The 22,594-nt window shown below is 37.5% G+C and overlaps 2 protein-coding genes and 1 long non-coding RNA gene across 3 annotated transcripts; 2 read left to right on the forward strand and 1 right to left on the reverse strand.

Annotated features, from left to right (window-relative positions):
* Positions 1 to 2,280: 2,280 nt before the first annotated feature.
* On the forward strand, positions 2,281 to 5,814 carry LOC144180886 (uncharacterized). The gene is made up of 4 exons (XM_077709039.1): positions 2,281 to 2,494; positions 3,371 to 4,143; positions 4,452 to 4,532; positions 4,601 to 5,814. Exons 1-4 carry the CDS (start codon positions 2,440 to 2,442, stop codon positions 4,604 to 4,606), a joined length of 915 nt encoding a protein of 304 aa, XP_077565165.1. The 5' UTR covers positions 2,281 to 2,439; the 3' UTR covers positions 4,607 to 5,814.
* Positions 5,815 to 5,929: 115 nt separating this feature from the next.
* LOC144215863 (dual specificity protein phosphatase 18-like) lies at positions 5,930 to 7,004 on the reverse strand. Its single transcript, XM_077745046.1, has one exon. The coding sequence runs from the start codon at positions 6,918 to 6,920 to the stop codon at positions 6,321 to 6,323; it is 600 nt and encodes a 199-aa protein (XP_077601172.1). The 5' UTR covers positions 6,921 to 7,004; the 3' UTR covers positions 5,930 to 6,320.
* Positions 7,005 to 8,171: 1,167 nt separating this feature from the next.
* On the forward strand, positions 8,172 to 11,994 carry LOC144215864 (uncharacterized). The gene is made up of 3 exons (XR_013330518.1): positions 8,172 to 8,537; positions 8,911 to 9,425; positions 9,655 to 11,994. It is a non-coding gene; the product is annotated as an uncharacterized LOC144215864 (long non-coding RNA).
* Positions 11,995 to 22,594: the final 10,600 nt, after the last annotated feature.

Consider the following 22,594-nt stretch of genomic DNA (forward strand, 5'->3'; position numbering starts at 1 on the left):
ATGATTTGATTAGGATTTTTCCTAGTGTGGTTTTGTATCATTATGATGAGTATTCTCGTGATCAAAACAAAAGCTCTATTGAAGAGTGCTGTTTTGCGAATCTCACCATGGCCTGGAACATCATTGTGTTACACTCAAAACTAGAAACTGCTACATATAAATCTTGCTGAAAGCAGTTTAATGTTTAACAAACCCCAATTAGACAAACCACATGATAACCTGAAGCAGGTGAACAAAAAAAAGAAATCAAGCTCAAAGTAAACAAATAAATGAATAATGAACATCTGTTCCTTTTCGTCATATAGTGTCCCATATCAGTGACAAAAAAGGAGGTCAACACTGTCCCAGCACAGTGAAACCTGCACAAGATCCCTGTTCCTCTTGCACTTTTACCGCATCTTTATTCACCATTTGGCAAGCGTCTTAGGCTTTAATTAATTCAGAAGCAATAGGCTGGAGCCCTAGGGACCTCATTAGGCATTTCAATTAGAGAAAAACACACAAGATAGGTTACAGTTTTGATGCCTTAGAAAATGAGGAGTAAAGTCATAGATGGGCCAATTATGTCAGAGTAAGGGGACTGACCTGAGCTGTTGTCCCCAACATCTTTAATTGTATGCTTCTGTAACATTTAGTGTAATTTTGTAAATTAGGACTGGTAGATAAGCCCATAAATGGTTTTCATTGAAGGTACAAAAGAAATTATCAAGGCTGAAACAATAAATGACGTACACTACATAAATAGTAATGTATACATCTGAATACTATGCAATATCATTTGAGACAATAAAAGCTTTATCGACAGATAAATTGATATTTTTATTTAATGTCGGAGAAGTTCTTACATTGCCGGTTTAGTCAGGTGTGTTGTATAGAGTAGTATAAAGATTTTCTCATATCAAAACGCGGGCTAATCTTGTTCCTGTGGAAAAAAAATCAGGACCAAAACTACCATCTGTCTGTAATAAACCTATTTCATTCCATCTTTCCTTTTAAGAGGTGATGCCATTGATGCTGACCCAAATCCTATTGTCACTTAAACCTCACAATCTGTCACTTAAATCATAAGTAACGAGTTGTCAAACAGGGAAAAAAATGGCTGACCCACATAAAGCTCAGACTACAACTAATGAAAGAAAGATGCCTAATGCACATAAATATCCTTTATCAGAAAAAAAGCCTTGCATTGACTTAATTCTCTTATGAAAATAAAAAGATGCCTGTTTTTTGTCTAATATGGCTTTCCAGGTTGAAATTGATTGATTGTTTTTCTAACAATCTCTGATCTTAGTAAAACTCAGCTGCTGCCTTTGTGGAGCTATGTAAGGAAGGCTGTGAGCTCAAGAACCCTGTTAATGTTTTATTCATACATATTTAACCCTAAAGATGGAAATGCTAATGTTTGCCAAGAATGAGGGGGATTATTAGACTTTTCAAATGTCAACTAGCACAATAAAGACATATTCATTACAAAAAAACAAGGTCCCCGACACCCTGCTAAGATGTAAAACACCCTCAATTAACATTCAAAGACTTACCCTATCTCCTCTTTTATTAACTCAACTTTATAGAGTAGTATATAGAACATCATTTGACATTAGTGAGGTTAAACAAACTAACTAGTGTTTGATTAACAAAATACATATTCCATCCTATTGTTCATTTTTTTTCCTCATTTAATAATCTTGTTGTTATAGGTGAAGATTATTTCAAGAATTACCAGGCCAGCTTTTAAATGGCACATGATGGTTAGTGGTTAGTGAGTAGTTGAGTTAAACATTACCACCATTTGTGGTGTTATTAACAAGATTTATTCATCACAGCACATGTTGCAGCTTCAGTCATGATTATTAAACTGAGTTGAACAGAGTTTGATTTGTTTAAAAAAAAGGGACAACACATATTAATGATATACATGTAAATATGCAAGATTATAGCCAAGGTCTAATTTCCATCTTTAGTCCCTTGGGTAGGTTGATAAAAACAAGATAAAATTAATAAGGCAAAAGTAGGGAGAAAAGTAAATAAGTAAAAACAGGGAAAAGTGGTCGGTAAAATGGAGAATGGAAACTTGGTAGTTACCTTGGAAATATATACCAGAATACTTTAACTTTACTGTTAGTATTCAGCAAAGGCAAATTGAATTGAATTAGAAGTTTTCTTTCTCAGGGGTGCAGTGACCTCTTGTGGAAGTTTTAAAACTACACTAGCTGGCTTCTACCTCCATGCTGTAGATATCAGTAAAGAGCTTTTTTTCTTCAGTACGGAACACAGAATAAGAGGATAGTGCGTACACGGAAGAAGGAGTGACGCTAAAGTCTGACGCCATCGATGCTCTGTTGGCCAGTCATATTCGTCAACGCGGAATTTAATATCCGCATAAATCCCAAACCTCTGTGATCTTAAGTGTTTTGCGTTTTTTTTCTTTCTGGCAGCATCATGAGGATTGCTTTCCTGGCATGTGTTACAGTGGTGTGTTTCTCCATTGTGACAGGTGAGTGGAGGTACACATCCAAACATTGTCCTGATTCTATCGTCAATTTAACTCATTGATGTCTCGGATTAGGAATTATTTAATAACAGTTACATTTATTTGGAGAGGGATTGGAGCTATGATAACGCGCAAGGATGTTGACGTTAGGCGGATATTTTATTTAAATTGACGTAATAATTGCAATATCTGCACTGCACTGATCTTTTATGTTCTAGGGTGAAATTTTAAAAACGTAAATTGATTTATTTGCAAAAAAAAATTGAATGTGAATGACAAACTTCGGATGAAATCTCAATATAACACAAATAAACATCCTATATCACAAATAGATCTGTTCACTGAGGTCTAATTCGTTTTGATTGAATCATCAAATCATATCATTTCATCATAAATCAGGATTTACCAATGCCATCCCTGCACTTATTACATACCATTTAAAACATTAGCACAATATCAATGACAATATCTGTAAATATATGCTTATGCAGTTAAGTATTTCAGTGCTTGATGGTGCTTTGCAGGTAAAGTGTCCACCCAGTTCCAGTCTGACTAGAATCTGCACCTTGAGTCAGCACTTCTTGTTTTACAGCATAGTCAAGGACTAGATCATCATTTCAATTGTAGATAAACAGACTATTTATAGGAAATTCACTTTGACTGTAGTTTCCATAATAAAAACAAGGCAAATCAATAGTTAAAAAAGTTGAAAATATTTTCAGTATCTATGATAATGTTTTCAATTTGTGTATTTTACTATGTTTAAAAAAATAAAACAGAAAAGAAAATGGTATAACTCCTGCACCTTTTTCTTGTTAAGGTTAATGCACCTATTGAGTTTTATCGGTTGGGAAAATCATGTTTCTTTTGTTTTTGAAGGCGCTGCAATACTTCCTCATGCGAGTGAAGACAACTCTGGTCCATCCATTAATGGCAAGCCTAATCAGAACAAGTTACCTCCTCAAGATAAGGAAGGCCAGAATGCAGTTGACACCAGTGTTAACCAATCAGTTGAGAAACATGGAGATGATAAGGATGATGCTCCAGAAACAACAAGCAGAGAGCCTAAAAGAGCTCAGAAGGATCCAGACACAAAAAAAGCTATCCCTAATGACACAAAGTTAAGTGATGGTTCCAATGAGGATAACTCAGAAGAACAACAAAAAGACACACACTCTGAAAGTGATCCTGCAAAAAAATTGAACTCCAATGAAGGCAATGAGGCTGGGGCAGAAACTAATGTCAAGCCTCCACAGGTGACAAACCCTGAAAAATATCCAGGTACTGATAAAACACCTGAAAGCAAGGAGAAACCTGATGAAAATTCTGCGCAGGTAGAAAAACCCACAAATCCTTCAGAGAACAAAGAAGGAAAGCCTATAAATGAGGGCAACTCAGGAGGAGAACTTGCAAAGAATGAAAATTCAATGCCAGAGAACGAGGAGAAAACAGTCAAGCCATCAAAGGAAGACCCAAACAATCATGCAAATTCTGGAGGAGATGAAGGCACAAATACCAAAACAGGAGACAACCATCTATATGTGCAACCTGGTGGAAGTGATGAGGTTGAAAGCAGTCATTTCTTTACATACCTTGTCTGCACAGCGGTATTGGTTGCAGTGCTTTACATCGCTTACCACAACAAGCGCAAGGTAGGTGTCCTAATAAAACCTTTTTCCATTATAATGATCACATCCATATCAATTATTGTGATAGAAAAGGCTATTGTGTGTTTTCAAAAATGTTCTTGTGACAACAGTTGGTCTATAATAATATCAAAGAAAACATTTAAATGCATGCCTTGCAAAAGTCTGGGTCTTAGGAGGTTAAATATACGTATGTATTTTCCTAACCTAAATCTTTGCTTAGTTTACAGAGGGAAAATACTTGATATTTTGTTGTTGTCAGCAACCTCCTGCATTGAACCTGATTAGTATCTTTACCTATGTTTCCCCATTAGATAATAGCCTTTGTTCTGGAAGGAAAACGATCAAAATCTCGTCGTTCAAAATCCACAGAATACCAAAAGTTGGAACAACATGTAAGTTTTTCTTTTGTTATCTTTATTAACCTTCTTTGAATTGAAAGTGATGAGATATTTTCTTTCAGTTGTAGTTGGATGCTGTATCCTTGAGACACTGAATGCACTATGGGATGGCGTCAGATGGAGCGAATAACTGACATGCATTTTGGACCCTTGGACATTTTGTAAATCGATGTTTATTGCATGACTATGCAGATGACACTATTGCCTTATTGATAGATTGGGTAAAACACTGAGTTAAGTATGCATGCTACTTTTGATCCAATGTCTTGATTCCACTTGCAACTAGAAAAGTCCACTACTCAGGATACTTCAATCACAGGTGAGAGCTCTACCCCCCCCCCCCCCCCGTTCTCTTTTGTTTATTTAACTTTTTTTGTTGCTTTGTTTGCACAGTTGTGATTATTGCACTGTGAGCAAAAAACAAACCTTTATGACTCCTGTAAATAAACAGAAGGGCCAAAGAAGACAAACAAACATTGATCTAAACTCTCACTTAAAAGGCAGAATTCCTACTCGAATTGTTACTTTATTCTGAGAATTCTGACATTAAATCAGAACTCTCTCCAAAGACAGAAATTCTGACTTTAAAGTGACAATTCTGTCCATTTTCTTTTTCTTCACTGGTTCTGAATCTATCATATGAAAATGTATTTTATGTTAAAATGAAAGTCTGTAATATTTGATTCCTAAGAATGACATAATATATTATTTTCAAAAAGGTCCAAATAAAGTTGTATACATGTTGAGAATGAGTTAGAAAAATGCTTTGATGTTTTATCATTGCAGAAATTTATATTAAATTTGTGCTGTCCATTGTGAAAATTTGGTTCAGCTATTTATTGTCCTCAAAGGTTTGAATGGGTTCTGTTTATAGAAGAAACTTGACCACTATCCTTTTGTTTGCTCCACATGTAAATGACACTGCATTGCTGCAGACAATACACAGTGATACAAATATATTTCACATTACATTGCAAGGATATGAAACATTATATATCAGTTTTAAGCAACTGTAGTCCACTTGTTGCTTACAAATATTTTTTTTTTAAAGAATATGGTGGGCGAATAATGGATGTGCTAATCATCTATTTCTTGTGTGTGCCAAATAGAGAAAATACTTTACTGTATTCAGTTTGAGGTTATTGCATTGAATTACAAGGAACACCATTTTCAAATAGTAGCCAGCAATTATGAAGTTTTTTTTCTGGTTTTGATCTGGTTACAATGTCAATCTTAAAATCCTGCTGTTTGTGTGATTAAAGCCTTTTATGAACTTTATCGTTGTCATTAAGTATATCCCATTTAGGCCTATACTTCAAAGAAATGACTTTGAATTCCCCCCCCCCCCCCCCCCTACCCACAAACAGCTCAAATGAAAGTAGATTTGAAAGTAGGTTATGGTTATTTTATTTCCCCTTATTTTGATCAAATCTTGCCCTTTTCAGTCATGAATACATAAAAAATGAAAGCACTGCATTTTCCTCTCCCAAATGCCTCAACAATATGAATACGATCTTAAAATTAGGACACATTAAATAACAAAAACACTTGACTACACAGCACAACCTGCTTTACAAGTCTACCAAACACTCAATTGTCCAAAAAAAAAACATTACCCAAACAGTGCATTATATTAAAACCTCTTTATTTTCTCCCATAAACACATTTGAATGCAACACTGATTTTTTTTAAACAACATTACCACAAAAAATGTGCAAGTTTGCATAGCAAAGCAGGAGTAACACTGTATTGTAACAAATACACAGTTAACACAGATGCCTGTCAAAGTGGGATCATATTTCGAGCCTCTTCTTCATACATATGTGGTATTTCCCCCATGGATGAGGACACCATCCGCACAGATGTAGATCCACGAAGATCTGCTTCATATTGGATGAGTTGTTTCCAGAATCCATTGTTTGGTCTGGCCATAGGTCGACAGATCTTGACCTTAGCGTGGGCCTCTACCAAGCTGGCACCGTGGTGCTTAATTAGGAAAGCCATGCAGAGCGCAGCTGAGCGGCTGACGCCCGCATGGCAGTGCACAAGCGTGCGACCACCTTTCTGCGCTTCTTGCAGTATTTTGTCCGCCACGTCGTCAAAGTGGTCGCCGATGGGGCTGGATGGCGAGTCAGAAAGTGGAATTTGAATGTATTCCACACCGCAAAGATCAGGAATGTTCTTTTTGCTTTGAGTGGCGTTGATGATGCAGGTTATGTTATTCGCACTCACAAGAGAGGCGCACTTGGCAGCTCGGCTGTTGCTCACAAAAAGATATTCGGTGACCCGACACAAGCCGGACAAACCTGGAATGATCGGCGGATTCGACATGACAGCACCAGGTAAGAGATGCGTACAAGTGAAACGCGTGTGTAAACTCATGAAAACATGCAAGACTACACGCCATGCAACGCGATATATCCGGGTCTGAGATCGCTAAGTATGTGCAGAATTGCACGCCGTCGCCACCGTCTGGCTGAGATGTCATACACGTGTTTATTTTGTATTCATTTTGACTTTTATTCATTCATTTTCTGAACCGCTGATCCTTACAAGAGTTGCGAAGGGTGCTGGAGCCTATCTCATATAATTTCGCGCACTAGGGTGAGGAGAACCTGAATTGGTGGTCAGCCAATCACAGAGCACAACGAGATGGTAAAGAAATCATAGTTAGGGGCAATTTAGAGCCCTCAAACCTGCGTTACTTTGGGATGTATGAGGAAACAGGAGGATTAAACAAAATGTTTAATCTGGCTATGGATTATGAGTTTCTTGCTATTTTATGTGTTGTGTGATAGTCATTGAAGCTCCCTGGTTGTTTTTCAATGTCCAAAAAGTAACAAGGTGATTTCCCAAAGATGTTTCTTTTTCAACCCCAGGTTCAGGTTTTGCATTTTGCTTTTGATTCGTGGAGCCACTCGCATCCATCATCTCTTATTTTTTTGTTTCTGCTCTATCTTAAATATATTTGTATGCACGTTGTTTCTGGGTTATGGACAAATCAGCATGAATTAAAATATAACCAGAAACATAAATATACGCAACTCAAGACCAATCTAAAAAAATCCACTGTATAATCCTCATTATAAAAGGGTATTTTATTTTCTTTCCTTTTGAATACTTGGGCTTTCAAGGTGACCTTGCATAATCATTATTATAAACTTTTGACCTCATTCTCAACTTTTACAGAATTATTTGCCATGAAAATTCTCAGAATGTGGTTTTTCAAGCTTTTTATGTAATATGTTGCCTTTTTTTATGTAAACGGCCATTTAAAATTGGTTTCTTGGGTACAATTTTAATATTCATTTCAATTTAAACTTTTCACTCTGATTTGTCATTGGACAAGGTATATCATTTGTGAGTGTTTATATTACGAAGACATTTTGTGGTGGGCAACTGTTTGAATTTTCTATCAACAAAGCAAAACACCTCACATTTTTGAAGGTTTGGGGCACAGTGTTACTACCATTGGAAAGAAGATTCAACAAAGTCCAAAGGAGAAGAAATCAATCAAAGGAGAATTTTACTTTGTCACAATTTGCCCGTTTATACTCCTGTCCATATGAAGAAAATAAGTGTTTCTTGGTTGAGATAGTTGTTGGGTATTTTGATACCCGCAAGCAGTCTTTGGTTGCCTAGGAAACAGATGGCGGATGAAGGGCACACATACAGAAGAGCACAAACCTGTAGCAGCAGCTGGGGAGCGCCTCCACTGACTTATTCATGTCGACGCAGCCCCTTAAAGCCGACACCGTCCTTTGTTCCGGCGCTTGATCAACATTTTGCCGTCCTCCAAACTGGATTGTGCGCAGATGCTCTCAACACTCCCACTCGGTGCTTGCAGCAGCTCTGCAGCTAAACGAGATATAGGAGCGACCATTTCTCTCCTTTTACAGCCGGGAACAGCACATTCCACGTTTGGCACACTGGAAGCTCTGGTGATTGGACTAATACAATCACCGCAACGTTGTGCAACGTTCAACTTCCAGATTTATGGTGAGGAAAGATTCATTTTATATAGTGACATTTATTTGGATTGTGTGTGTGTGTAGGATAGACAGTCTTTAATTAAAATTCAGCAATGTTCAATGTGAATGTGTACAGAGGCACTGCTAGTATTAAATTGTTGAGTAAAAAAATTATATATATTAGATTTGAATGAACTTTATTTATCCTGTACTCAGGAAATTATACATTAATTTTTAGTATATATTTCAACATCATTGTGCTAAAGTAGCCTACTGTAAATAAATATGGAGGGTCTATTGTTGCCAAATTTGCTTATGGTTCCTATAATATGGTAAATGGGAAATAAAAATATTGTTTTATGTTTATACAGTTGTATGATTGTTTTTATTTTATTTTATAGCATGATGCTGGGATTTACAGAATTCACCTTCAAGGAAAGTTGCCCTGATGTCAATTCAGGCTACTGGAATGAGCTAAACAAGCTGGAAGGAAGGTTATGTTCCCATTATATTTTAAGCTTTGACTGCCATTGACAGTGATAGGTGTCCAATCCATTTAAACTGACAGAGCAAGCTGCCATCTCTCAAAGTTCTAATGGGTTGGACATCCATTGCATTTAGCTGTAGCCGTTGAGTTAGTAATTATTATCTAATTTTAATGTCGTTTAATTTTAGCCTATTTAAATAATGTCAAACCAAAAAACGTGTAGATCAGTTTTAATGAATGCAAATGGTAGGTAGTTGCAGCAGGTTTATAAGAGTTAAGGATAAATTGTTCAAGTTTTTATCATATCTTAGTTGTAGCTTTTATTCAGCTGTGTTGTATGTCCCTGCCAGTTCCACCAATGGAGAGCAGTTTGGCTCACACTTTTGACTACATCGGTAGGATGGCTTTCCACGCGCTGCCTCTCATACGGTAAAGAGTGCTCATGTAGATTTGAATCCCCCACTTTCATAATTAAAATATATATTTATTATAACAGAGCATATGTTTTTCCATATAACAGTAAAACATATAATATAATACATAGTATATCCTAAATACATGTTAGTATTGAATTCCTAAATTTGCAATCTTAGCTATTTGCTCTTGCTTTTATTCATTCAATGGAACTTTGACTGTGTCGTTGCTTTTTCTCCCGCAGGGAAACACTGCAACTATGGCTTCCCTTCTAAAATGTACCGTCAAAGGATGATCAAGCTCTCATTCTTTTGTGTGTCAGTGAAATAAACATGTTAGAAATCAGCTTCCTACTGTTCTATCTAATAGAAAGACATATCCAATTTTCAGCAGGGAAGAGGTGTCTGTCATTTGACAAAATTGTGTCTATTGCAGCCATGCAAATCGTGGAGTATTTCTATCAACCACATTTTGTCTCATGGAAAATTTGCTGCAGTAGCAGAACATATTTTCTGCTATATGTGTGCCCTGGCCTACTCCTGTTTCCTTGGTTACCTCTCCCAATTCTCAGACTCTCGATACAATAAGAACACATCTTAAATTCATCAAAAGTAATGAATTATTGAGTAATACTACTGAGTAATATTACTGAGTGATAATGTTTACTGTTAGCTTTCTCTTTATGTTCTGCAGTATATACCAGTATTGTATTGTGTGGATTTCACTGTAGTAAGTGCACGCTTCTATGCATGTGCCATATTTCTGTGTCTTTGTGTGTCATTCTGCATGTGTATTGTAAAACTTCTACATGCTAAATATACCAGACCCTGGAGAAATATTAACAATTTATCATCTAGTATCTTGCTATACTTACTAAATATATAATAATAGTTGACAAGTGGCCCATATGGAAGATCCTTGTGAATCACAAGAATGCTCCTTAATTGTTGTTTGTTTTTACAAACGACAATTTTCTTGTTTGTACTTCATAAACAAAATATGATAATTCTGAACATGGGGTCTGGTTTATATTAACATTACTCCTTAACAATACTAATTTTTGCTAACAGTGTGATGACTACTAACCTTGCCGCTTAAGGCTATTTTTAGGCTTTTCTCTTATTCAATGACTAACCCTCGGTTCAATGGCAGAACCCATGTGAAGCCCCTCAGATGATCCTCTAACCCCTCTTATTTGGTTTATTCACCGGATCATTACAAAACTCCATGAACAATACACTACGGAGTGTATCACTTTTTATAGGAGCATTATGTAAGATAGGATGGCCTGGTGGAGTCAGTGGTTAGCGCGTGGGCCTCACAGCTCTTGGGTCCTGGGTTTAAATCCAGGTCCACCTGTGTAGAGGTTGCATGCCTAGGTGGGTTTCCTCCGGGTACTCCGGTTTCCTCTAACATTCCAAAAACATGCATGGTTGGCTGATTGTAAACACTGAATTGCCCTTAGGTATGGTTGTGAGACGTTTTGAATATGAACAAAGTTGAGCCAAAAGCAAAGACTGTCTTATCATCTTGGCTTGACTACAAAGTCCACAAAAATCTTTTGATTGATGCTGAACAATTTTTTTTATACATGATAAGAAGGTGTCATGTTTTTGGCCAAAGTTAGAAAACTATGTTGATTTTGTTTCCACTGTGTGGTCAAGCTTTGCAGATGAGTGCTTTGTTGTCACTAGAAGCAACGTTACTAACTCGATACTAACAATGGCACGGCTGCCAAATACTAACATCTTGATGTGCACAATTCTCAATTAGTTACACATTTTTAAATCAACGTATCACCACACTGAAGCATGGCCTGGGTACAAATTATTTTTAAAATTGTACTAGGGAATTATGTGTGGCAAACTAGACAATTTTAGTCTTTCGTTAACATTCTTGAAAACACTGACAAATACTAACCCAAAAGCTCTTGGTAACTAACAAACTAACAAACTAAATGAACTAACAAAGACACAGTGTCCAACTTTTAGCTTAGCTACTGAATGAGTCATTATGATATCATTTAATGCCATGCCATACTTGCATCACATATTGAGTGTGCTAACAAGGTTGAATGAAGTTATGTGGAATATGTGCCCAAACAAGTATGTGGGTGGGTGGGCATAAACGGAGGACGGAATTTGTTTATCTTTTGGATTTGTCATCCAAAAGAATATTTTGAGTGCAATAATTAAAAACAAGAATAACACATGATTATACAATAATTCTTCATTTATTCATTCAGTTGGTAATCAAAATGCTTCTGTAATGCAAACATTTCATCTAATAATTATGTCAGAAATGTCAAAAATATTTTTCTCCACTGTCTTAATTGATTAGTTTTTGGCTTTATGCAATATAGTTTTATTGTCACTATTCAAGTATTTCTGTGTGCATTTTTTTAACCTAGACTAACATTTGGTGCAATTAACCATCATTAAGCCTCTCAGACACTTTACATGTGCAAACTAATATTACCAAACATTCATGTGTTTTGATAGTGAATTCTGTGTGGTTGACTTAATTATTTGACTATGAAGCAGACTTTCTTCCACTTCATAATAAAAAGATTTTTATATATTAAGACAGTGTTATGGCTATAGGTTTATATTGCAATTGTTTTGGGTCACAGGTAAATGAAGCAACATTGGTAAAACCCAAACTTGTTGACAACCTCGAAGGTGGCCGGTGGAAAACAGTATTTTTTTAGAAAAGCATCCACAATTTTCTATGTAATTAAAAAAAAAATTGGCACAGATTATATAAAGAAATTCTGCCAAATGCAAAGACAAGCAAAATACTAGTATAATGACATTTTAGAACCCTTGATTCACACTTTTTTTCGATTTAACTTTAAAACTATGCTAGTTTTTTGTTTGTCTTTTCATTGAACTGAACTGATGTGAATATTTCCCCCCCAATCCTCGTTTCCAATTCCTAATTCCTAATTCCACCCTTGTTCCACAAGGGAGCACTACTCCCCCATTCCTTAAATGTGAGTCCGATGTGAAACAGATGACAGCAGTTTCCACAGGTATGGGTCGCGGGGCCCCGGGGTCTTCATGGGTCATCCATAATTCACGGCAGCATTAAAAGCACAGTCCTAACACACACAATACCCTCACGGAATACCCAGGCTCCACTTAAAGTCTTAAATATCACACACGCGCTACAGTTCAAAAGAAAGTAGTCTGGCATGAAAATCATTAATCGACTTAATGACGTTTTCTGTTAAATGGTTTAACATTTGCCAGTCTTTGAAAACATACCATGTTGTGCACGGTCTAAGCAAAGTAAGAAATCGTATTTGATGTCTCAAAGTATGACAATGTTTACATATTTGTAATAAAAGGTAAGTGTGTAGTAGTAGTAGTAAAAGTTGTAAGAATACAATATGTTATAAAGTCATACTGCATGACACCAGTTGGTAGAGCTTTATGTCTGTGTACAAGCTTTGTATTTTTGTAATTGCACATAGTTGTACTGTATGCATTCCAAAGTGAGCCCCAGATCTCAGAGATTCTGGCTTGTACTCGTTATTTGGGGCCCCAAACTCAGTCTAAAAGACCACGATTTGAAGTTGAGAGCGAAAAGAGAGTTAGGGTGAGGGGTTGAAATATACAATAGAGTCTTTAACAGAGGGGCAGGGGGAGTTTGAGAAAATGGTTTGCAGACTTTTAAAACATTTGAAGAGGAAGAAAATGGCTATGAAAAAAGGCAATGAAAAGGTCCATCTGTGGCCTCAAGCTACAGCAGGTTCACAAGAGTAACAAATCTAGAAGATAACAACCTTCATTTGCAGTAAAAGCCAAACCCAATATTTGCAAAACTCACACTTTTGTATGTTAATTCAAAATAGCAAGATTTGTAAATCTTAACTTTTAAAAGATAAACGTTTTAATGCCATCTTTACACTAAAATACTCTGGAAATGCTGGTAGTATTTGTATCACAACAGCCTTGTTCTGAGTGTCCTTCTACCACTTCTGCCCGATAAGCGAACAATTGAAGAAAGCCAATCTGTCCTAAGGACTGCTGAATGATGGACAGTAATTAAAAGTTAACTAATAACCTCTTCACACCTGACATTTCAACAGAGAGGTCCTGGATGCTATTATCTACGTATAGATTAAACAGGGTAATTGGCAGGAAGATAGGGTTAGGAGAATGGCGAAAAGAAAAGGGAAAAAAAACGAAGCCCGGACCATTGCTAAAAACCATCAAGCCAAATATCGAAGTGACACTCTGATTTTGGCCCACTTGCTAATGTGACAGGAGTTTAGCTGAACTGAAATGCTAAGTGAAGTCTATCTTGATGTGGTTAATACCGGAGCAAACATCAGCCATAAAAAATAGCTTTAATTTCATAATAATTGCTTGATAGACGTGATTCGTTAGAGACGGCATTGGGGTGATAAAAGATGGCGGACAGTTCAGGATGAAAGTAGAAACGGGTTTGTATTTGTTCTGCTAGTGGAGAAGGCGGCGATAGAGTTGATTTAAAAAGAAAATCTTGAACATGAGGTAACTTGCAAGATTGCTGATTCTTTTGGAATTTTGTCATTGTTAATGCCTAGGGTCATTGCTAAATGAAATATTGTTTAAAGATAGATGTTAAAGCATTCTCAAAAGGTGTGTTTGTTAAAAAAGTGGCAAAACATCTGAACATTCCTCATCTCGATAGGTAATTCTTGTTCTGCAAGTCACTTTTGTTCTATCTTACAACTTTTCTATAGTAAAGCATCCGTCATTTATTGACAAGACAGAATATGGGGAGTGGGGAGCCACACATTACGTCATGTCGACCAAATGTTTTGGTCGTGTGTTTCACATAAAGAAAAAATGGCATGCAGCTGCAATATATAAAACAACACGTTCAAAGCATACTATATTCACTTTCATCTGCTAGATTAATTTCATTTTTTCTCATGACATTAGTGTAACATACGACAATAATTCCCCACAGCTGACTTTGTGACATCTGACGTACAAGCAAACAACATTTTAGACATTTTTCCAGCAGCGTTCCTAGAAGATTATACCGGCTTCCCATAGAAACCAGTAGATGTCCCTCTTGTGTTGTTGAGAATTTGAGCTACACAGTAGTATGTGACTATAACTACTTGACTCCCAAAACCTTTAAATATACATCCATCATGGCAAGAAGTACTACTTTGGAGACCAAATATTTTTCTTCTCCTTTTCTGCATCTCTTTCTTTCTTCTTTAACGTTTTTTCTTTCTTCTTCATTTCTTCATTATTTCTCTGTATGTGAGACTATAACAAGATATAATTTTACTGTTTGTACAAGGGTTTTTGGTGTTTGTAACACGTGTAGGGGTAAGAGATCCGTACCTCGAGGAGAGGGTCACATCCCTCCTTTTTCAGGCCTCGTAGTCACGCCAGCCATCGTCCTCTGATGGATTGCACCACCATTCATCTACATTATGTCACTGGCAATGAGCTATCACTTCAATCTGGCCTACAACATCCACTGGCTTTGTTTCTGTTGACACTCCTTAAGCACTCACTTCTCCTCCTGATTACTGTCTTAGGCCGTGCGAGTGGCAAGGCCAAGTCTTGATGTCTGGAAACCTGTTTTTTGTTGCTCTAGCTGTTGAGAAGGCTTTACTTTTGAATTAAGAAAAGCTCAACCCAATATGCTCAGGTCATTTAGAGGCCATTTAGATGCACCAATGACCATGCCTTGTGAGGGTGATGTTGAATCCGGCTTGGCATGCTCAGTTCTCGGCCATCGGCACTCTGTCCTGGCATGTGCTCCCTCAATCCCTATCTCCCCAGAGTTCCCCTTTCTTCTTTGCTCCCTTTGCACTTCCCCACCTCTGTGCCCACACAGAATTCCCATGAATCACTTTTAAAATGTCTACTTTTGAAAGAATGGAGAATAGTCACAGTTGGGACAATGTCGAAAGACTGACCATGGTTGTACTATGTATCCAAAAGACTAGTGCATATTTTGCCAGTGTAAAGCGACCATGTATTTTTCCTTTACTCTAATGGAGCACTTATTTTGATTATTGCTCATGATAACTGCTGTATATTTTTGGGATGAATTAGTGAGGTTATCTGTTCCCCTTCTACAAATGATTTTCTTAAAAACAACACTCCGAAATCGGATAAACATAACAAGTACAAAATGAGGAGAGAGAGTACTGATTTGTGATTTTCTGTTTAATGAGCCCATTTAATTTATTTTCTAGCTTGTTATTTCACAGAAACAACCGAATTAAGGTTTATATTTGTAATATTGAAGTTGTTAAGTATACCCAGGGAAATATGGGAATGGATCTTTAAAAACTACTGTTTATGCCTCCCAGGCATTTTTTGAGTTGCTTACTCAAAAATACTAGAAGTGATGATCCAAGAAATGATTGAAATGATGTGTCTTACCTATTGTGGAATTCCAAGTTTTTTGAATTGCACAATACACATGCCCGTCAGCAGGTTCAATTGGATTATAAAAGAAAGTCATTTCACAACAATTGCATCATTCTTTTTTAAGTCTAGACATAAGACATAAGACACAAGTCCTGCCAGCCTCTATCTCACGGGCTAGTGTGTCATCTCCTAAGAGAATGCCATTGACGGAAGTCACCGTGTAGCCAGTACAAAGCATTCACATTGGTCCATATTCATGAAGGTGTAGCTATTACTGACATATTTTCTTATGGGAACAAATCACCACCAGTAGGGACTAAAGCAGATCGTCTCAGGAGCTTTGTTGGATTCAGCTGATGTGAGATCAGTGTTGTTTATGCTGTCATCTGTGGAAGTTCCCATAGACTGGACACATTTCAGCCTTTCAGCTTTGATGAAAGTCACTGCTGATCATTAAACGGAAGAGCGCAGACAGTAACCGTATTATTATTTTTAAAATTTATCCTGAATAAGAACATGTCAAGGTTCGAGTAACAATTGAAAATGTATATTTGGACATGTTTTTTTCCCTGTTAGCTGACACAAAACAGACATTGGCTTTACCGTGGTAAAGTGTTAACATTCGCAAAATATTTAAAACAATTCTCAGGTGTCTCCAGCACCCCCTGTGACCCTAATGGGGATAAAGTGGTTCTGAAAATGAATGAATTTTATGAGTCTATGATGCACTGCATTATAAAAGAAAAGGCTTAAACTGCTATGTTTGATTTAACTTTGTCTCATGAAAGTGAGCCTTTATTTTTTAGATTTTCACATTTTTACATGTTTTAATGCTTGCTGTTACTTAAGCAGTGACATTTTAAATGATTTCAATTTACCTCTGTACTTGATAACCATAAAGTAATGCCAAATGTTCCTTTTGAAGACACCTGACAAAAACATCAGGTAAGAGGTGCTTGGAGAGTTGCCCTGTCAGTTAGTGACGCTTTATAGATACTGCTGGAATACGTGTAAATCTGTCAGCACTCAGTAGGCAACACAAGAACAACATGTCGGCTTTGCATTTGCTTTGTCACTACGTACTGTCTAAATGATTTTAAGTTTAACAATGCATCTGCTTGACATTTATTATATAATTAGTCAGCTAACCGAGCCTTAGCAGTGCAATAAAATGCAGGTCAGTAATACAAAATCAAATTCTACTCTGCTGAAAAATCATTAGCTCACATCTTGAATCAAAAGTACATTAATTATTCAATTCAAGCTTTGTTTGTTTTTCGAAGCACTCACTGCCAGTCAACAAAATTGTGCACCCTTGGGTCTTTCCACTGTAATTGTTGTGTTGAGTTTGACATCCAGTCATTAACGGTATTTGTTTGCAGGTAAAACAGGATGAATGCATTTTCTTTTAATTCACATTACTGTCACGTATTTTTTCAGAAAACTCTAAAAGCTTGGTTTAGGTTTTCTTAATTCACATTCTTGTGGGGAAAATTCAATGAGGGGGGGGGGGCATTGAAATGTTTTTGATCAGTTTGAGCAATTAAAACTAATTGCCACTGATGTACAATGACGTTAACAGTGATGATTGTTTACACTGACAATTTTGTCTTTATTAGCCTTAGGATCACGGCATTCTTACAAATACTCCCTCTGCTGAACAATGTCATTGGATTTGTGCCAGGTTGCAAACACATAGAAGGGAAGGTTAGCAACAAGTCAATCACTGCAAACAAAGCAAAACAGTGAAGGTTATAAAAGTGCTGTTCGAATGCAGATGATGATACGCACGTGTTGTCGACGTACTTTAATGTGATTTCCCATTCAAGTATTTTGTAGTCTTGTGTACAAGGTGCAGGTATTCATTAGTGCTGATTTAAACCACAGCTAGATGAAGAATACCAGGGTGTCTCCCTTACTCTCCTCCACCATTCACATACTCATATAGTATACTGCCCTGCACTCCCTCCTATTTCTACCCTTCCTTTTTTTTCTTCTTTTTTTTCTTCTGTCTCCTTATTTGCCTGCCGCGCACAGACAATGGGGCCCTAGAGAATACCAGCTTGTGCTGAATTATTCAAATCAGCAGTGGCAGCAAGCTGGAGAGCAAAGGAGAGCGGCTAGGAGGTAGAGGAGACTGAGGGTGCAGCAAAGTGAAAGAACCCGGTATGATGGCAAGGGGACGTCGAAGGAAGAGAAGAACAGTCAGAGATCGAGTGAACGCCAGAAAGAGAGACAGATAAGGAAGTGAGGCCTTGGGAAAAAGTGGAGAATCTCTTCGTCTCTGCATGCAAATCGCCTTTTGCTCCGCATCCCCTCCCTCACTCACCATCTCTATGAGTCACCCCCTGCCCTTCACTGCTTCATTAATACACATCTGTACCCATCCCCGCTGCCTCACCTCTCTCCAAGAGGGAAGAAAAAAAAGGGGTGGGGGTGGCGCTAGCACAGAGGGTGTGAAGTGGATAGGTGTTCGACAGAAGCGGCGTACACTTGGCAGGAGGAGAATGCTCCGGTAATTAGCTTGCACCGGTACAGATAAAAAAAAGAGAGAGGGAAAAAAAACGGCAAGATGAGGAGAAAAGGGAAGGGAAGAAGTGTGGAAAGCTCTGAAAACAAGACTCCTGCCAGGCTCAACTCCCTGGAGGAGAGACCTGGACATGGCAGTGTGCAGTGGGGAACAAAGGGAAGGAGAGGATAGGAAAGTAGTTTAAAAAAAAAAGTGGGTATCATTTTGATGTGATGGCATGTGCCGGTTATTGGAAGATGTTAAATTCAGATAGTTTTCTAGTGAGACTGCAAACTATTCTGTTTACTTTTAAAGTGAATATTTTTGAAAACAGAACAATCCCAGATATTTTTGCAATTTAAAAGTCATGACATCCCAAGCCATATCATTCCACTTCAGTCATTAAAAAGTGGGTGTGCTGAAACAGTCATTAGGAGTTTATAGTAATAGATAAAAAGTATGATCTGTAGAAAATGTAAAAGCCGTCCGTCTCAGTTCTGACCTGAGACCAGAACAGCACCAATTGTAGACCCACTTTTGTATTAAAACTGCTTAAATTGTGGAAAAAACCAAATATTTCACATACACCTAACTTAAATTTGTTTAAGTCATACACCATAACATTTACCATCATCAAATCATTGAACAGGCTACTAACTAGCATATATAACTTATTTTTATTGCACTATTATACCAAAAAGCAAGTAGGGTTACTTAAGGTCAAGAAGATGTGATTTTCAACAATAATAAAATATAAAAGAGGCTCTCAATTGCGCAGTGGGAGCAAAGGGCAATGAACTTAAGTGTGTCTATCTTAACAAATTAACAATGAACCACTCAATTTAACACTTGTATTTTTTTCATGCAGAGCTTCAAAACTGCATTTAAGTGGAGACAAAGTCTGCGTGTATCTGTGTGTGTGTATGTGTGTGTGTGTGTGTGTGTGTGTGTCTGGGTGAGCGAGACAACTTGACCCTTGAGTTCTTTGCTGGCCTCATTAGCAAGAGGACTTGGTTCATTAAATGATGTGAGCAAGCAGTGTAGTCAGAACACAGATCTCACACTAATAGGCTGCTTGCACTTCTGTTTATTCTTTCTAATGTTGTTTGACTGTTTCGTCTGTCTGACGGATGTGTAATATTTTAGTGGAGTTCTCAAATTTTAAAATTCTGTAAATGTCTTGGGGTGAAAGCATGTATAGTACACATCTATGGCCCTTAATTGATCGCAAGATCACTATGGTATTCCAGAAATCACTTTGGTATTCCAGAAATGAATGCAAAATTATTGCATTCATTCTAAAATATGAAGTCAAGGCTTCTTTAATTAAGCTCTGTTTTTGTGTGATAGATTATGATTAAGTGACAATGTAGTGTTACTCTGCCTGTCATTGTGTTAGCTGCAGAATGCATTTTAAGTCAAATTGGTTGGATGTTGATGAAAGACATCATCAAGATCACAATGTACTTCAAAGCTTTTGATTTTAAATATTGATCCGTTACCTGTTTTCAGTTAAATGGTAAATAAGCCAATTGCCATTGACAAACAAGATCAAGTTCTCCTCTTTCCATGTTGACAGCATTGGTATTGCATATGTGAACTCATTCTTGATTTTGATTGGTTGTGAAAAGTGACATTGAAAAATGACAAGGGTGAGCTGTTTTCAGATTAGTGGACGATGAGCACACTACTAAAAAAGTTGCACCCTAGCTTTGTTGACTGAATTCAGTTATGAACTTGCAACATTAAGGGCATTTGACACCTTGGCACTATTGCATTTTCTCATCGTAAAAAGGTTTTAACTGCCTTTTGTACATGCAGTAAAAGTAAAATCCTAAGGCTCATCATGGAGAAAATGCATCACCCACAAAAGCAACATAGTAATCACGTCTCTCTAAAATCAAACTCAAAATCCACCCCTGTAATAGTAGTCTTGAACTTCCAATCACCTTTCATTGAGTTTCCAAATTTTTTTGGACAGTAATATATTATGAAACACTCATGATTATATTGACATATTTTACCCATTTCTAGAGAATGTTCCTTTTTATTCCTTGCGCTGGGCAAACATCCAAAAGCCTCATGGCAAGCAAGCCTACTTCTGATACCATATGTATCAAAGCAGCACCCACGGGATACTAAACCAGCAGACGGACTGCACAGTATGGCAGTCAGCAGAAGTACACAAGTAGAGGACGTGTAATTCTGCATAAAATGCAACGTTAACTTTTCAAAGAACAACCTCTTTATAGCCATGAACACATTTTAAATGTAGTGCAAAGAATGTGACCTCTGCAACTACCCATTAGAGTAGTTGAGTTAGCAAGCATTTTTGCAGTGGGCAGCCTTCCAGCCCCCTTGGTCGTCGAGTGCTATGGAGGTCGTGGGAATTAACCTTGAGGCCACATTGTCAAACAACTACAACGGAATGCGTATACCAGCTGGAATAGCTCTTTATTTCAACTTCAAACTTATTTATCAACAAGAAAAATGACATATAGGTTAAATTTAACTGAACAAGAATCCAGAACGTTGTAGGATTGCAAACTAGCAGAACAGCTGTTTTTCTGTGCTATGTAAAAGAAATAAAAAGCTAACTACTGAGCTTAGAAAATACTTTCTTTGGCACTTCTAAGTGGATCCATTATCCCCCCCGTCACACCAGTGAATCATGCATGTGAGCATTAACTGGGACTGGCGATGGTTTTACATGCTCCGCACTTCTTTCCAGAGGTAGGAAGCAGCCAGTTGTCTAGGTCATCCCCTATTCCCACACTGCGTTTAAAGTGTCAGCTCAGAGAACTCTACTGGGAACTTATTTTGGCAATGTCGGCATCCAGGCTCAGGTGGACCACTGATGGGGCCGTCTGCCCAGAAGTCCCCATGAGGGCAGGTAGCATGGGTGAAAAGAGACAGGTGTGTTTTTGATAGCTCTCAACAGACCCCTGGACAGATGCCCCTACACCAAGGATAAGAGAATACAAAAACATGCGATAGTAGAGAAAGGAAAAAAAAATCTCTGTAAATTCAATAAATCCCATGTTCAAACTGCGTTTGCAAGCATAACCTTGGAAACCAATTTACAATACTGCAGCCATGCATTTATGTGATATTAACACACACATTATGGCTTCGATCACATTGATGTGATTCGTGGTTGGTTTGACACAAAATCTCGTCATTGATAAACACTTATTTGGAGTCATTCCTTTAGAGAAGACTACACCTCAAACTAGTAACATCCATGCCAACACGCCTACGCTTAACTCTTGACTGCGCCAGAGTTGCGACACGCTCGAAAATGAAGCCATTTAATTTCATGGCAAATTTCATTTTTGGTGTCTGGATATGAAAATCAGCACAAGATGAAGACATTGGAACAGCTTGATATAGGCAGCTTTTGTTCTGTCTCATTACCCCGGTAAATGTAATTTGAAGAGTTTCAGGAGACACAACCGTGGGAGTGCATACACTCCCTGGGGTGGATTGTGCTCTCTAATGTCCGACCAAGCTGGACTCCAGAATCACCCAATCAGTCACCACTGCGAGTATAGTAGGGACAGTAGTTACTAAATACCGTAGGACTGAAGATCATGGTTTGCTGATGGTAAAGCAATGGTAACAAATCCCATGGAGTTTACTTTTTGTTCCTTAAATGTTGCTGATGAAAAGTCATAGAGATTTTTGAGCTTTTCCCAAGTGCAAACAACAGTTTGGACAAATCTTCTCATTCATTGTTGTGAGGAATAGAGTGAACACTTATGGCCCATTTTGCCATTGCAATCTTGTATAGCAATTTAGTATTATGCACAAGTTGAATACGTTGCTCCCTCTTTTGCAATATGATCCATTTTATCCATGTGAAGTGTCTATGTGCCGTAGATCATAAAGCAAATTGTCGTTATAAAAGGCATAAATACATTTTGCAAGCAGCATATAAACGGTGGCAAGACAGAGAGTTTAAAAAGGAGATGCTATTGCTATGCGGGCAGAGCTTCTTCTGTTCTTCTTCCTCTTTTACGGTTTGACCTTTCTCTTAATTGGCTGCTGTGTCTTTACACTGAGATTCTGTTGGTCTCGAAGCCAAGTCATTTCATTTCTTCCTGCTAAATGGTCTTCCTCTGACCCATAAATATGAAGTGCTTTAACCTTTTTGAGTGCTCCCTTTATAGCACTCTTTTTATTCTTTTACTATGCAGATGAGATGGGTTTTCAAAATCCACAAAGTCTGGTGGCTGTCATGGCTGCCATTTGTGAAATCCCCTTCCTCACATTTG

Source organism: Stigmatopora nigra, chromosome 22, assembly GCF_051989575.1.
Source record: "Stigmatopora nigra isolate UIUO_SnigA chromosome 22, RoL_Snig_1.1, whole genome shotgun sequence".
Classification (NCBI taxonomy): Eukaryota; Metazoa; Chordata; class Actinopteri; order Syngnathiformes; family Syngnathidae; genus Stigmatopora; species Stigmatopora nigra.